Source organism: Salmo salar, chromosome 24 (assembly GCF_965601325.2).
Source record: "Salmo salar chromosome 24, fSalSal1, whole genome shotgun sequence".
In the NCBI taxonomy this organism is placed as follows: domain Eukaryota; kingdom Metazoa; phylum Chordata; class Actinopteri; order Salmoniformes; family Salmonidae; genus Salmo; species Salmo salar.
The window spans coordinates 26360965-26378573 of record NC_138314.1 but is presented as its reverse complement, the minus strand read 5'-3'; the positions used below and the strand labels follow the sequence as shown (position 1 = coordinate 26378573).

The window sequence follows — 17609 nt, the reverse complement described above, 5'->3', positions numbered from 1 at the left end:
GTTAACTACCCTCCAGACGAGCTTCAATGCCATACAACTCTCATTCCGTGGCCTCCAACTGCTCTTAAATACAAGTAAAACTAAATGCATGCTCTTCAACCAATCGCTGCCTGTACCTGCCCAGCACTACTCTGGACGGTTCTGACTTAGAATATGTGGACAACTACAAATACCTAGGTGTCTGGTTAGACTCTAAACTCTCCTTCCAGACTCACATCAAACATCTCCAATCCAAAGTTAAATCTAGAATTGGCTTCCTATTTCGCAACAAAGCATCTTTCACTCATGCTGCCAAACATATCCTCGTAAAACTGACCATCCTACCGATCCTCGACTTCGGCGATGTCATTTACAAAATAGCCTCCAATACCCTACTCAATAAATTGGATGCAGTCTATCACAGTGCCATCCGTTTTGTCACCAAAGCCCCATATACTACCCACCACTGCGACCTGTACGCTCTCGTTGGCTGGCCCTCGCTTCATACTCGTCGCCAAACCCACTGGCTCCAGGTCATCTACAAGACCCTGCTAGGTAATGTTCCCCCTTATCTCAGCTCACTGGTAACCATAGCAGTACCCACCTGTTGCACGCGCTCCAGCAGGTAAATCTCTCTGGTCACCCCCAAAGCCAATTCCTCCTTCGGCCGCCTCTCCTTCCAGTTCTCTGCTGGCAATGACTGGAACGAACTACAAAAATCTCTAAAACTGGAAACACTTATCTCCCTCACTAGCTTTAAGCACCAGCTGTCAGAGCAGCTCACAGATTACTGCACCTGTACATAGCCCATCTATGATTTAGCCCAAACAACTACCTCTTCCCCTACTGTATTTATTTATTTATTTTGCTCCTTTGCACCCCATTATTTCTATTTCTACTTTGCACTTTCTTCCACTGCAAATTTACCATTCCAGTGTTTTACTTGCTATATTGTATTTACTTCGCCACCATGGCCTTTTTTGCCTTTCCCTCCCTAATCTCACCTCATTTGCTCACTTTGTATATAGACTTATTTTTCTACTATATTATTGACTCTATGTTTGTTTTACTCCATGTGTAACTCTGTATTGTTGTATGTGTCAAACTGCTTGCTTTATCTTGGCCAGGTCGCAATTGTAAATGAGAACTTGTTCTCAATTTGCCTACCTGGTTAAATAAAGGTGAAATAAATAAAAGAAAAATATATGCACATTTATTTTGGGGCTTATTCACCACATGTGGAAGTGAACTCTAAACACATTAGCTAGCTCTCTAATTAAGCATTAAGGCATGAGGAGGTGCCTGGATACAGCCCTTAGCCATGTTATTTTGTCCATATAACACACACCCCCGAGTGCCTTATTGCTTAATTAGAGATCTAGCTAATGTGTTTAGAGTTTTCACTTCCTCATGTGGTGAATTCTGGAGCCCTATTTTAACAGTAAAATATAACAAACAACAATACCCTATTGTCAGCTCAAAATTCATGACAATGGCCAATGCGCATTTCGCATTGGCCATAGTAGTTGCTTTTGAGTTCAATATCAAGAGATTACAAATACAAATTATACCCACAGAAAGTTGAGAACAACAGTAGTTGTTTTCATTGCTATGTATTTCCCGCAATTTGAGTTTTTAATCCTTTTTCCTAAGCCTTTTTCCTCTCGTTTTGAAACTGCAGTAAAAGTGCAGTAACTTCAGTCAACTGTGGTATTTTGGATGCAGTAATTGCAGAATAACATCTAAATGCAGTTACACAGCAAAATTACTGCAGTAAAAAAAACAGAAAATAGTAAAAATAAATAAAAACCCTGGAATGAGTAGGTGTGTCCAAACTTTTGACTGGCACTGTAAGTATTCACACCCCTGAGTCAATACATGTTAGAATCACCTTTGGCAGGGATTACAGCTGAGAGTCTTTCTGGGTAAGTCTCTAAGAGCTTTGCACACCTGGAGTGTACAATATTTGCACATTATTCTTTCAAAAATTCTTCAAGCTCTGTCAAGTTGGTTGTTGATCATTACAAGACAGCCATTTTCAAGTCTTGCAATAGATTTTCAAGCAGGTTTAATAACAAACTAAATATGAAAAAAAAATAATAATAACGAGCCTAGTTGGTTTACCCATGGAAAAATACAGGAATCTTCCAGACAAACGAAACACTTTTTTTGCCCACTTTGAGGATAATACAGTGCCACCGACGTGGCCTGCTACCAAGGACTGTGGGCTCTCCTTCTCCGTGGCTGACGTGAGTAAGACATTTAAACGTGTTAACCCTCGCAAGACTGCCGGCCCAGATGGCATCCCTAGCTGGGTCCTCAGAGCATGCGCAGACCAGCTGGCTGGTGTGTTTACAGACATATTCAATCTCTCACTATCCCAGTCTTCTGTCCCCACATGCTTCAAGATGGCCACCATTGTTCCTGTACCCAAGAAAGCAAAGGTAACTGAACTAAATGACTATCGCCCCGTAGCACTCACTTCTGTCATCATGAAGTGCTTTGAGAGACTAGCCAAGGATCATATCACCTCCCCTTTACCTGTCACCCTAGACCCACTTCAATTTGCTTACCGCCCCAATAGGTCCACAGACGATGCAATCGCCATTACACTGCAAACTGCCCTATCCCATCTGGACAAGAGGAATACCTATGTAAGAATGCTGTTCATTGACTACAGCTCAGCATTCAACACCATAGTACTCTCCAAGCTCATCATTAAGTTTGAGTCCCTGGGTCTCAACCCCGCCCTGTGCAATTGGGTCCTGGACTTCCTGACGGGCATCCCCAGGTGGTGAAGGTAGGAAACAACATCTCCACTTCACTGATCCTCAACACTGGGGCCCCACAAGGGTGCATGCTCAGCCCCCTCCTGTACTCCCTGTTCACCCATGACTGCGTGGCCATGCATGCCTCCAACTCAATCATCAAGTTTGCAGATGACACAACAGTAGTAGGCTTGATTACCAACAACGACGAGGCAGCCTACAGGGAGGAGGCTCGGAGTGTGGTGTCAGGAAAACAACCTCTCTCTCAACGTCAACAAAACAAAGGAGATGATCGTGGACTTCAGGAAACAGCAGAGGGAGCACCCCCCTATCCACATTGTTGGGACAGCAGTGGAGAAGGTGGAAAGTTTTAAGTTCCTTGGCGTACACATCACGGACAAACTGAAATGGTCCACCCACACAGACAGTGTGGTGATGAAGGCGCAACAGCGCTTCTTCAACCTCAGGAGGCTGAAGAAATGTGGCTTGTCAGCCAAAACCCTCACAAACTTTTACAGATGCACAATTGAGAGCATCCTGTCGGGCTCAATCACCACCTGGTACGGCAACTGCATCACCCACAACCGCAGGGCTCTCCAGAGGGTGGTGCGGTCTGCACAACGCATCAACGGGGGCAAACTACCTGCCCTCCAGGACACCTATAGCACCCGATGTCACAGGAAGGCCAAAAAGATCATCAAGGACAACAACCACCCGAGCCACTGCCTGTTCACCCCGCTACCACCCAGTACAGGTGCATCAAAGCTGACCCCGAGAGACTGAAAAATAGCTTCTATCTCAAGGCCGTCAGACTGTTAAACAGCCATCGCTAACACAGAGAGGCTGCTGCCTACATAAAGACTTGAAATCATTGGCCACTTTAATAAATGGATCACTAGTCAATTCAATAATTACACTTTAATAATGTTTACATATCTTGCATTATTCATCTCATATGTATATACTGTATTTTATACCATCTATTGCATCTTGCCTATGCCGCTCTGTCATTGCTCATCCATATATTTATTCGTATATATTCTTACTCTTATTCCATTCCTTTACTTAGATTTGTGTGTATTAGGCAGTTGTTGTGGAATTGTTAGATTACATGTTAGATATTGCTGCACTGTCGGAACTAGAAGCACAAGCATTTCGCAACACTCGCAATAACATCTGCTAACCATGTGTATATGACCAATTGATTTGATTTGATTGGCTGAGCTAATGGATGGGCTGGACATGCCGAGAGATGAGTTCGGATTAGTCTGACATGCTTCTGTCTATAACATGAGCTGCAAAGTATGTGCGGAAAATCCTGTCTACCGTGGCTTTTTTTTGAAAGATATAATGAAAACTGAAAAAGTTTTGCTACTGCTCTCAACATTGCTGCCCTGAAGTTAATAGCGCTATTGGTGTCGTTGTCATGGAAGATGTTGACAGAGTTTTGAAATCAGTGGAATGCCATGTGGAAGCAGAGAGATGATTGCCAAATGCAGAGAGTCCAAAAAGAGAACACAGTAAGAAGGCTGTTGTCACGCTCGTCGTTAGAAATGGCGGACCAAAACGCAGCAGGTATGTGTATACTCATCTTCTTTATTTACCGGAAAAGAAGGGAAAACCAAACAAACACGTATACAAAAATAAACAAAACGATGAACGACAAAATGACAGCCTTGAAGGCACCACAGCAATCCAAGAACAATCTCCCACAACAGACAAACACAAACACACCCTCATATATGGGACTCTCAATCAAAGGCAAATAGACAACACCTGCCTTCAATTGAGAGTCCCAACCCCAATGAACCCAACATAGAAACAGACACACTAGACTCAACATAGATCATAAACCAAAAACCCGGAAATACTAAATCAAACGCCCTCTTACCAACACACCACCCTGAACCACATAAAACAAATACCCTCTGCCACGTCCTGACCAAACTACAATAACAATTAACCCTTATACTGGCCAGGACGTGACAGCTGTTGTATAAAACACCTGTCTCCGGATTACATCTTCAAACTAAGGGCAACCATGGCATCCATGACAGAGAGAGAAGCGTTCATCCATGTATACGGGTAAGTGGTATGTGTATGATCTGTGTAGGAGCTCTAGAAAGAGGCCTGAGTTCCAGAGTTGAATTTCTGCGTTGGATGACTGTTCAAATACATTTTTCCCAGTTGGAGTTTGTTTTTTCAGAGTTCCCAGTTGTTTTGAACACGGCATTAGAGTTGGAATTATGGTTCATCGTTTAGCTAGCTAGCTAGCTAGCTACATGTCTAAACAACACACTCCACTATGCAAGTTACCATTTCACTGTACCATTTACACCTTCTGTATCCTGTGCATTTGACAAATAAACTTAGATTTTATTTGATATAGTGTGTGTTTACCAGAGACAGTAATGTGAAGAACAACAAGACCTTCACCAAAGCCAGTTTAGGATATAGGCCAAGGACTAGATACAGTTCATTTTTACTACTACTTTTTGCTACTACTTTCACCACTTTTAGTCTTGAAATCTTTGGTTGTTTACTACACTGTGAATCATCAAAGAGAGGGGAGAGGCTAAGGCTTAAGAGGATGTGAACGATGCTGACCGGGTGTAGATAAAGAAATTCATGGGCCATTTTCTCAAAAGTGGGGTAACAAGTTTATCAACTTTCAAAGCAGGATTACTTTCTCAATGTTTCTCAAATGCAGTGTACCGTTTTCTAGCTCGGAGTCTCTACTTTTATCCAATGTAAAAAAAAACACCATTACAAATGTGTCTACAGTGCATTTGGAAAGTATTCAGACCCCTTCCTTTTTTCCACATTTTGTTACGTTACAGCCTTATTCTAAAATTGATTAAACAAAAAAATCTCAGGACCTTAGACTGGGGAAAAGGTTCACCTTCCAACAGGAAAACAACCCTAAGCACACAGCCAAAATAACGCAGTAGCGGCTTCGGAACAAGTATCTGTATGTCCTTGAGTGGCCCAGCCAGAGCCCGGACTTGAACCCGATTGAACATCTCTGGAAAAACCTGAAAATAGCTGTGCAGCGACGCTCCCCATCCAACCTGACAGAGCTTGAGAGGATCTGCAGAAAAGAATAGGAGAAAATCCCCAAATACAGGTGTGCCAAGCTTGTAGCGTCATACCCAAGAAGACTCGAGGCTGTAATCGCTGCCAGAGGTGCTTCAACCAAGTACCGAGTAAAGAGTATGAATACTTATGTAAATGCTTTTGCTTTGTCATTACGGGGTATTGCGTGTAGATGGATGAGGAAAACAAACAATTGAATCAATTTTAGAATAAGGCTGTAACATAGCAAAATGTGGAAAAAGTCAAGGGGTCTGAATAATTTCCGAATGCACTGTATGTGTGTGTTTGCTCATGCATGCGTGTGTGTGTGTACAGTACCTGGACGTTCTCCAGCCGGTACTCCAGGTCAGTCCTCTCAGTCTTCAGCAGGTCAGTCTGGTCCAGAGCGTCCTGCAGCCCCTGGGTTAGCCGGAAGATGTGGCTCTTCTGAACATCTAACTGCTGCTGCAGGTTTCCTTGCTGGGGGAGGGACACAAACAGTATCAACAGACATTCTGTGATATTTCACTTCTCACAAGACAAACAAACATACTGGGTTATAATAGAGGATTTTTTATTAAGCCCAGGTATGTGACATTATATGATATAAATAACTCAAATATAACACAGGCAGAATAAGAAAAACGTAGCCTACGTCATCCAGCAGCCTCTGCTTCTGCTCCCTCTCAGTCTCCAGCTTCTGCTGCAGACTCCTTGTATTCATCTCCAGCATGGCATGCTTCTTCTCCAGGTCATTCAGCTAGAGGGACAGAGACAGGATGTACGGGTCTGCTTTAGACAGAGAGATAGACAGAGAGACAGACAGACACATAAGGCTCACTGTGTCAGAGAGGCTCTCTGCTTTGAGTTTCTGGTCCTTGAGGGCCTCCTGCAGGGCCAGAATCTCAGCCTTGTGCTCCTTCACGGCCTGCTCAATAGACTGACGAGCCTCCGAGTTGCGCAGGTCAGCACGTAGCCTGAAGAGGAATAAGAGAGGGGACCATATGAGTGTGTGTTTGTGTGTTTGTGTATGTTTGTGTGCGTGTGTGTTACCTGTTCTGCTTCTCGTTGTCCAGCAGTCTCTGGATCTCCCTGGTCCTCCTCTCAGCCTGGTTCTTCTCTTCCTCCAGGGCTCCCCTCCAGGCATCCCACTGCCTCTCCTTCTCCAGCAACTCATCATTCAGGGTCTCCAGCTCCAGGACCTGCTCCTCCAGCATGGTGCACGTGGTCTTCAGCGTCTCAATGTTCTAACACAGAACATGGAAAACATAGGAGGGGTTACATGAGAATAGAAGTCATGCTATTCAACTGTTAAACTGGTCTGTTCTGTTCTAACAGACAACATGAACATCTTACAGAGATTGTAGGAGATAAACTTACATGAGACAACTATTTAAGGTACTTTTAATAGAGTTTTGTGGTCTTAATGATGACTGTTCTGAAATCAGCCCTCTGAGTAATGGACATAGTATCCCAAACCAACGTCAGTAATGTCAGATTCTGATCATCAGGAACATTGACATTCAATGGGTTGTGCTCCACAGTTAAAAATAGATACAAGTACCTTTGAGAGATAGGGCACATACTGAGCTACGTCTGTATGTTTCCTATTTCCTTTGCTTGAGACAAACACTAGGATAAAAATATAGCTGCAGCACCATGGTCCTCTGAAGTCCACACATCCAGGGCTGACACGACCTGGGAACGATGCGGATGACACATCCCTCCCACTCATGGTCGGATCCCTCTATGACTTCCATCCCTGGTTACACAACCACTAGCTAGGAAAGAGAGACTGAGAGCTCTAGCTACTGAACGCCTACACACCCCATCCCACAGGGGCAGAGCACAGCATCACACAGCCTACTCCCTCCCCCTACCCTCCCCTCCCCTCTCCTCTCCTTCCAGCCTTCCTTCCTTCCTTCCTCCCTACCACCCTCTCCTCTCCTCTCCTTCCATCCTTCCTTCCTACCACCCTCTCCTCTCCTTCCAGCCTTCCTTCCTACCACCCTCTCCTCTCCTCTCCTCTCCTCTCCTCTCCTCTCCTCTCCTCTCCTCTCCTCTCCTCTCCTCTCCTCTCCTCTCCTCTCCTCTCCTCTCCTCTCCTCTCCTCTCCTCTCCTCTCCTCTCCTCTCCTCTCCTCTCCTCTCCTCTCCTCTCCTCTCCCCTCCTTCCAGCCCTTCCTTCCTACCACCCTCTCCTCTCTTCTCCTTCCAGCCTTCCTTCCTACCACCCTCTCCTCTCCTCGATCTGCTAACTGAGCTGGAGATACATAACAAAAGAACAGTCAAGTATCTTCTGCCTGATTTATACTCTCTCCACTCAATCACATTAGCTGGTATAGTGTGTGTATGTATGTGTGTGTGTGTGCAAGTCTGTGTAGCCTAAATTGATTGTTGAGGAGTATGGAGAGATGTGTGTGTCAGTTTGTGTGTTTGGGGGTATGTGAAATGAAATGTCTGTGAAAGAAAGAGAAAAATAGAGAGAGAGAGCTCTCTATTATCCACATTCTGTTAACATGTTAGAGTGTGTTTGTTCTATACGGTACTATGTACCTATGGTCATGAGTGAGTGTGAGTGTATGTGTCACACCTAGGATTGCAAAATTCTGTGAACTTTCAATAAATTCCCTGGTTTTCCAGAAATCCTGGTTGGAGGATACCAGATCTCCTGCTTATTCCCTCCTGATTCCGGGACCCTCCGAACCGAGATTTCGGGAAAACCAAGAAGTATATTGAAAGTTTGCAGAATTTTGCAACCCTAGTCACACCTGTTTTTGGTTGTTGAGGTGCATCTCGCGGTCAGCCACCTCATGGCGGAGGCGGTCCACATCCTGACCCAGATGCAGTTGGTCCTCTGTCTCGTCCGTGGCCTCGTCCAGCTGCTTGGACAGGTAGAAGTTCTGACGGTTCAGCTCAGAGTTCTCCTGGGTCAGCTGGGTCAGCTGCTCCTCCAGGTCTGTGATCACCTGAGGGAAGGAGGGTGGGAGACATTATACTAGGCTCATTACCAGCTTCTACACAATAGTATATCATCTGAATGTATACTACTGCAAGATGTATTGATGTACAGTGTATTCGGAAAGTATTCAGACCCCTTCCCTTTTTCAAACATTTTCAGACCCTTTGCTATGAGTCTCGAAATTGAGCTCAGGTGCATCCTGTTTCCATTGATCATCCTTGAGATGTTTCTACAACTTGGAGTCCACCTGTGGTAAATTCAATTGATCGGACATGATTTGGAAAGGCACACACCTGTCTATATAAGGTCCCACAGTTGACAGTGCATGTCAGAGCAGAAACCAAGCCATGAGGTCGAAGGAATTGTCCGTAGAGCTCCGAGACAAAATTGTGACGAGGCACAGATCTAGGGAAGGTTACCAAAAAATGTCTGCAGCGTTGAATGTCCAAGAACACAGTGGCCTCCATCATTCTTACATGGAAGAAATGTTGGCCTCCCAAGTGTTGCAGCATTCTAAGGCACTGCATTGCAGTGTTGTGGAGTCACTACAGCCTGGGGTTCAATCCCAGGCTGTGTCATTACGGCCGTGACTGGGAGTCCCATAGTTTGGAACCACCAAGACACTTCCTAGAGCTGGCTGCCCGGCCAAACTGAGCAATCGGGGAAGAAGGGCCTTGGTCAGGGGGGTGACCAAGAACCTAATGGTCATTCTAACAGAGCCCCAGAGTTCCTCTGTAGAGATGGGAGAACCTTCCAGAAGGACAACCATCTCTGCAGCACTCAACCAATCAGGCCTTTATCATAGAGTGGCCAGACGGAAGCCACTCCTCAGTAAAAGACATATGAAAGCCCGCTTGGAGTTTGCCAAAAGGTACCTAAAGGACTCTCAGACCATGAGAAACAAATTTCTCTGGTCTGATTAAACCAAGCTTGAACTCTTTGGCCTGAATGCCAGGCGCCTCACAAGTCCTCAACTGGCAGCTTTGTTAAATAGTACCCGCAAAACACCAGTCACAACGTCAACAGTGACGGACAAAAAAGGACATTTCTAAGTGACCCCAAACTTTTGAACGGTAGTGTATATTTCTTTACAGTTATTTACATATGTACAAGAGTAATTGTATTCTGTTGTATTGGTTAGTATTGGATTACGCTATTGACTGCAAGTACCAGAATGCCTTGCGACAGGAAGTAAAATAAACGAGAACGTGCCAGTTAAGTACAAGTGACAAGTGATTATCCTGGCTTTCCCTAGCAACTTTCTTTTATTGTTTTGTGGAATCTAAAGTAGTAAAATGTAACGTGAACAAGTATTATTACTGAAAATAAGCTTTCATCTCAAAACCGACGTCCCGAGTCATTACTTTGAAGATAGTTTTCTACAGGGGATGTTTTTCAGCAGTAGGTACTGGGAGACTAGTCAGATGAACGGAGGACAGAGAGATCCTTGATGAAAACCTGCTCAAGAGGTCTCAGGACCTCAGACTGGGGGCGAAGGTTCACCTTCCAACAGGACAACGAAGCTAAGCACACAGCCAAGACAACGCAAGAGTGGCTTTGGGACAAGTCTTTGAGTGGCCCAGCCAGAGCCCGGACTTGAACCCGATCGTACATCTCTGAAGAGACCTGAAAATATCTGTGCAGCGACGCTCCCCATCGAACCTGACAGAGCTTGAGAGGCTCTGCAGAGAAGAATGGGAGAAACTCCCCAAATACAGGTTATAGGGTCATAGCGTCAAGCTTATAGCGTCATACACAAGAAGACTTGAGTCTGTAATCACCCTGTTGCAGGAGAACTTTTCTGTAATGCAGTAAAATGTCAAACTTGTAGCGTATTTGAGGTTTAAAAAGGCTTCTGAAGTTTGTAATTTCCACTTTTAAATTTCAGACTTGATTTTCCCTTATGAAAAATGCATCAACCTATACAAAAATGTCCATTAATTATAATCCACATTTCCTGTTGCTGCAGGATTATTTTCCTGCTATAGCAAACTGGCTGAAATTAAGATCCTCCATCTGTATGTAGTGAAATGAAATTATCAATCAATGGGAGTGGGGCATATGACTCATAATTTAAATGGCCGTTGACAGACAAGAGTGAAAAGTCCTCACCAGCGCTTGCTGGATTGCCATACACTTGAGACAATCAATGTGAGTTTCCTTCAGTGAATGCTACATTTCAGCATACTAAGGCACCCATTTTGCAATTACAGATAAATATCCAAGCAAACTTTTTTTAATCTCAGACAGCCTTCATGTCTTTGTCAAGGCTGAGCAGGGAGCTGAATAATCAATTCATCAGCCCCATTCGGTCCTCTTAATCAGCCAGGATAATAGTACAGACTGTATGCAAATGAGGGTTAGAGGCTGCTGAAGCTCAGTTAGAGAGTTAGATGTTGTTCCTCTCTCTGGGGAGCCTGGCTGCTGGGTACCATGCAGGACTACATGGCAGTGGAGAGAAGGGAACAAAGCTTTTCTGTATGTAAATCATCTCTCTCTCCTGTTTCTACTGAGCCAGTCATCCCAACCATTCCCTCTAATGCTGGGGGCTGACAGAAGAGGAAATGGGAGGTCAACAGTGGGACTGATGCGCTGGGATCTGTCTATCAGCAATGTTCTCGCCCCATCCTACTGTGTAGACACGCCACATACTCCACACAAACCACCACACCACCACACCCTAGAGCAAGACAAGTTTGTGGTGCTGTAGTCTCCTTCATATACACAGAAACACAGTACAGTACAGTCCACTAGCAGCACCCAGGGTAGATAAACACTGGTGCTAACCTCAGAATGTTTGATTCATTACAGTAATTTTAATTACAGTGGGTTTGGTTAGAATTCACTACCCTCTACAAATGAGTAAACAAAACCTAGCTAATTACCAACAACAGCCAAATGACCCAGACCTTTACCTCCAGTCTTGTTACATTACATTATATGTTGTTGATACACTACTACCCCATGTCAATGCAACCTTACCCATGTTTCATTTCTGTTCTTTTTGAATGGTGGACGGCTGCCAGAAGTACTGTTATTAATAATCTAAATAGAAAAAATGGTGCCATACACAAAAATAAACATGGGGAGCCAGGCAAGAAGCTAGGCACAATTTGTTTCTGAACTTGGGAGTGATTGCCTGAATACCGGCCAGCTGAATCTAGGGAAAATGCTCTTTCCCAACAGTTTGCGAGTGGGAGGATCTCAAAAGTAGGGCAAGCGGATAAAGAGAGACCATTATGTATTACCCACAATGAGTCCCAGCAGTGATTCAAACAATGTGACTTTAAATGTTTTTAAAACCCCTACCACAACACAATAACCTCTTCTTCTCAGGGTTAGTCTTCACATGTTCACCGAGAAAGAGATATGAAAAAGATATGGGTATACATTTTTCATAACATCAACCTTAATACAAGATTAATTGAAAACAGAGAGAGAGAGCGAGAGAGAGGTGGCATACCGCACAGCTGTCTCTGAGGGCATCATACTTGCGCTGGATCTCGTCTCGGTGGGCCTACCAGACAGATAGAGAGAGGGACAGGTTTGGTGGCTGTACTACAGTACTTCATCATAGCATAGCAGTAACATGAGTAATAACAATAGACTGTTACAGTATGTCTGTCCCTCTTGCACTCACTCTAAGAACACAGATTTCCTCCTCAGCCTCAGCGGTGGTGTCCTCGAGCTCTGACTTGGCCTGCTGCAGCTGACTCTCCAGGGATTGGCGTGCCGCTTGTAGCCCGCTGATCTGAGAAACCCTCTCCTGCAACGACAGGGTCAGCTCCGTCACCTGACGCTTGATCTCCAGCTTCTGCTCCTCGTGCTCCAGGCCCATCTAACAACATGACGGACACACAGAGAGAAGGGAGAGACAGAAAGGGGTCAGGGAGAGGAAGGAGAGAGTCAGAGAGATGAGTCACCCAGAGGAATGAGAGAGTCAGAGAGATGAGTCACCCAGAGGGATGAGAGAGTCAGAGAGTTGAGTCACCCAGAGGGATGAGCGAGTCAGAGAGTTGAGTCACCCAGAGGGATGAGAGAGTCAGAGAGTTGAGTCACCCAGAGGGATGAGATAGTCAAAAAGTTGAGTCACCCAGAGGAAGGAAAGAGTCAGAGAGATGAGTTACCCAGAGGAATTATAGAGTCATAGAGTTGAGTCACCCAGAGGAATTATAGAGTCAGAGAGTAGAGTCATCTAGAGGAAGGAGAGAGTCAGAGAGTTGAGTCACCCAGAGGGATGAGAGAATCAGAGAGATGCTGATCTGGCAAAACAACTACCGATATTTCACCCTACATGACCCCTCTATCTGCCAACCCCCCGACAGCTCTCCTGGCTCCTTCCCTCTTTTCCTCCTCCTCTTCTTACCTGCACTCCCCTCTCCTCCTTCCTGTGACCCTAACCGTTCTGTCCTCTACTTCCTTCTCTGCCCTCCTCACCTCCCCCTCTCCTCCTCCTTCTCTCCTCACCTCTCTCAGCCTGTTCTCCAGCTCCAGCACTCGGCTCTTGTTGCTCTGCTCCTGCTGACTCATCTTCTCCAGGTGCTCTTCCAGCTTGGCGTTCTGGGCCTCTAGCTTCCCAGCCTGGGACTCCAGGTAGAACTTCTGCTGCCTCAGCTCCGAGATCATCTCCTCCTGGGATTTCCTGTCAGGCCCAGACAGATAAACAAACACGCAGCACAGTCAGTATCACTGTGTGGCGAATCCTCCTAACTAATTAACCAACTAACTAACTAACTAACTAACTAACTAACTAACTAACTAACTAACTAACTAACTAACTAACTAACTAACTAACTAACTAACTAACTAACTAACTAACTAACTAACTAACTAACTAACTAACTAACTAACTAACTAGTCCACAACACTCACATGTTCTTCTGGGTGTAGATGCTGCTGTTGGCTGCCAGTTTGTTGGCCTCAGATAGCTCAGCAATCCTCTGCTCCAGGCTGGCCATCTTTGAGTCCATGGCATTTATGGTCTGGGATGGACAGAAGAGTCAAGTTTCAACACACATTTACATGCAGCCTCAACATGTCTGACAATTTGCAGTACATTCAGAATGTTACCTCATTTATAAAATGCTCACTACTACTGTCAAAACAATACAGTACATGTACAATATATGACAGTTGCCTTGCAACAGGTTCTTGCAAGTTTGAAATAAACCAAGTCAGTGTGATTAATGTGAAAAATAAACCAATTCAGTGTAATGTGAAAATAGGCCTGGCCACATCCTAACTAGGCTGGCCAGCTCTTACCGCCTTCTGCTCACTGATGATGCTGCACTTCTCCTGGACCTCCTCCTCATACTTGCTCTGACTGGATTCCAGCATCTCCTTATCTGCCATGCCTGCCTTCATCTGGTTCTCCAGAACCTGGTTAATATAAGAGAGAGATACAACACAATATCAGGCTACAGCTCAGGATCAAGGCCCAGTCAGAGTTTTCATGACCAAGGGACCTGCCCAGGAAAAACTCTGGGCCCTAGTTAAAGCCGACAACGTCCCCTAACAGTGTGAATACACCAGTAGTCCTTAATATGATACTCTCCTGAATGGGTGTGCTAAACAGGAGAGAGACGTTGAGGCTCTGAAGCTCTACCTTGATCTTCTCTTCATAAAGCTTCTCCTTCTGCTCCAGGTGGGTCTCCACGCGTTGGGCTGTGGACTGGCTCTCACGCAGACTCTCCTCCAGGTCCTATGCAAACAAACACGTTAGAGTACATTGTTTATTCAGCCTTTTCAAGTTAGGATATAACACCCTGATATTATACAGTAGAGCAAGGATAAAATGTACAAAAAACAATCTTAGTCAAAATAAAAAATGATCTGTGTTCATAATTGGTCACTTTTGGGTCTGAGACAGAGAGAAACTACACTATGAATGACCCCCAGGGAGTCAGGGCTGAATCCTAATGTGAGATCATCACTGATGTCAATGGGAGATGCTTGAAAATTACACTTACGAACGTAGATCTCCAGTTAGGATTTGGCGCAGACTGAATAATAAGGTGAGGGAGTGTGAGTATGTGTGTGTATCTAAGCGAGTGTGTGTATGAGCAGTAAACACACATATGTCCTGGAGGGCTTGTGTGATAATCACTCTGATGGAAGGTAATCCTCCAAAGAAGGGCAAAGTTGTGAGGGCCAGAGGGGGGCTGAGGGCCCCTCTTTCCCCTCCCCTTACCATGATTTGATCCGTCATCTGCTGGATCTGCTGGGCCTTGCTCTGCATGTCCTCCTTCAGCTTACTCTCCCTGCGCTCAACTATCTCCAGCCTCTTCACCTGGTTCTCCAGGGTCCTCCTGCCATCCTACACACAAACACACACACACACACACACACACCGCTAACTGCCTGGTACTCAGCACTCTATTGTCCCTCTAATCACTCTGACATCAATGCAAATGTTATCGATAATCTAATCAAACACTTCATGAGAGCCCATGAGCTATTGTTGCGTAACATTTCTGTAGGCTACACAATTGCATTAGAAAACAAGAGTGATGGTCTCTATAAAAGAGAGGAGGCTACAATGAACTTTCTATAGGCTAGGCCTACTATATTTATTAATCAACTTTCCTAACATTAAGCACATTGCTTCTCTTTAAAACAGGAGTATAGCCTACTTAGCTGGCATGAAAATGAACCATAGGAAAAGTGTGCTCCATTCGTTATTTAAGTGCATAGATGACATTCTTTTCTGCCCCTGTATCTAGACAGGTGCATGATAACGGTCCATTCTAAATCAAAACACAATTCACACATATATGATTTAGTATATGTAACAACACATTACATCAAGAATAGTGTGATGGGTGACAATTCTAGCCTATCACTTGTGAATGATGCCCAGCTTAAGGCAAACAGCCCATACTTTTTTTGCAACTTTTTCAAATCACAGTTGCACACCTCATGTAGCCTAGCCATATGCCTATATGTTTTGATAATGTTTATATCACAATTGAAGTGGCCAAATAACTTCTTAAAATGAAGCACATTAATCTGCTTTACAATGGGTGTAGAGCCTAACTGGCAGCAGGTGAGTTTCAAGTTTGGGGAAGATCATTTTCACCATAAAAATGCACCTTTATAATAAAAGCATTACATGCATAATCACATTTGTGGTCACTTTTGAGAATGGTATTTTCCTGATAATGGAACATTCGCGCTTATAGCCTACTGCCATGTGCGCATTGCTGTGCTTATAATGTTACAGTCTAATAGTTATCAACATTTTAAGCTAAACGTGCTCTTCTGTTGTCAGCCACATTACATAAACAAGGTTTTTTGATGCTAGTTGTTGTATTAATTTGGGATCTATCGCATCCCACAACTGTCCCAGACTGTTTGGAATATTTATTTTCCCACAGAATAGGTCGACTTTTGTACTATGGGGGATAGTAGATTGACATAGGCTTGTGCTTTTGCTGTTCGTTAGGCCTGCTCATCTTGTTGACTGACAAAAAGTAAATGTGGGCAGTTCGTCCAATATCTTCAACATGCACCTCAGAATTGCACAAGGACGCGCGCAGTTGAGTCCCAGATGTGTCTGTTTTCACTTGTAGCTCACGTGACTGAAAGCCATGTGAGTGAGAGGTGCCTCCGCACACAGCCGGGAGAAGGGAATTATAATTATTATATTCAGCCCAAGGGCACAACGACCACTGGCAGAAAAGGTATTGTTTTTTAGGGGGATTATGGCCACACAAAGGGAATGCAGCCGGGAAATTCGAGGCATTATCAAGTGCTTGTCAAATTGTGAATGAAAGACTGATGAATGGTGTCTGCGCAAAAAAAGAAAGCAGAGCTCATGCCTTTCATGCGACTTTTTCAAATTCATCATTAGAGTGACATCAGGCTGCCTTAGAATGTATTAAAAATCAAAACATATAGCCCGACATTTGTATCACAACTAAAATTACATATATAACTATAAAAAATGCATATAGGATTACTTGTTTTTTTGTTAACCGCTCAACACAGAATAGCTGTGGAGAAAATATCCCTTCTATTTCATTCAGCGTTGTTCTATTGTATTATTCATACTATAAAGTAATATAAAATAATGCCACGGAATTCTAAGCAAATCTTGTCTGCTAAATGAACTAGCGTAGCACACAGCCATATGGCATAGCCAGATCAGGACCTAACAAGGACCACGCAGAGTATTCTATTCTGTTCTTCTGAAATAGACTGCATTTTATTCATATCATGTTTCTTTAGACCTGTCTAAAAGAAATGGATATATTGTGAAGGTGTAGGCTGTATTACATGGATTTATTAGACATATTAAAATGTAGATGATCCATAGGTCCACATCAGTGGCTTGTAGGCTATGTGTGGAAGCCAGGAGATGCTAAATGTGTGTATGCTAATTAACGGTCAATTTGGCAGTTATTTGCTAGACAATCACCGGCTAACAAAATATCATGACTGCCACAGCCATAGTCAGTACTGCATACCTCCTTCTCTCTTAGGCGTCTCTGGAGGCTGTCACTGGAGTCCTCCTTGGTCTGAAGCCTCTCCAGCTCATGCTCCATGCGCTCCTTAGCCACCCTGATACTATGGAGGAGATCTGTGGTCTCACTGCTTGCCTTCACTGCCTGTGTTATGGGCCGGGGAACAACAAACACTTTCTGTCACCTATCTGACATTTACATAACTTTAAACTGTCATATTTTAAGCTCTGCAGGCTTTATTGGTAGTTGCATGCATGAATAGCCTAGAATACTGGGTGAAAATGTGATTGATTGTGCCTCTGAAATATGTGCCCATACAGCCTGGAGAATTCCATTAGGAAATGGCTTTAGAGTTATTTTG

The 17609-nt window shown here is 44.2% G+C and overlaps 1 protein-coding gene across 1 annotated transcript in view; it reads right to left on the bottom strand.

Moving 5' to 3' along the window:
• LOC106585475 (citron rho-interacting kinase) overlaps positions 1-17609 on the bottom strand; it is a 50521-nt gene that overhangs the window by 24994 nt on the left and 7918 nt on the right. The window contains exons 7-19 of the mRNA XM_014171718.3: positions 17252-17392; positions 14974-15099; positions 14389-14484; positions 14046-14162; positions 13656-13765; positions 13251-13425; positions 12424-12621; positions 12247-12300; positions 8593-8790; positions 6876-7069; positions 6664-6799; positions 6478-6582; positions 6162-6302 (exon numbers count right to left, since the gene is read on the bottom strand). Of these exons, the coding sequence (XP_014027193.1) occupies positions 6162-6302; positions 6478-6582; positions 6664-6799; positions 6876-7069; positions 8593-8790; positions 12247-12300; positions 12424-12621; positions 13251-13425; positions 13656-13765; positions 14046-14162; positions 14389-14484; positions 14974-15099; positions 17252-17392 (1791 nt within the window). The remainder of the gene's footprint in view (positions 1-6161; positions 6303-6477; positions 6583-6663; positions 6800-6875; positions 7070-8592; positions 8791-12246; positions 12301-12423; positions 12622-13250; positions 13426-13655; positions 13766-14045; positions 14163-14388; positions 14485-14973; positions 15100-17251; positions 17393-17609) is intronic.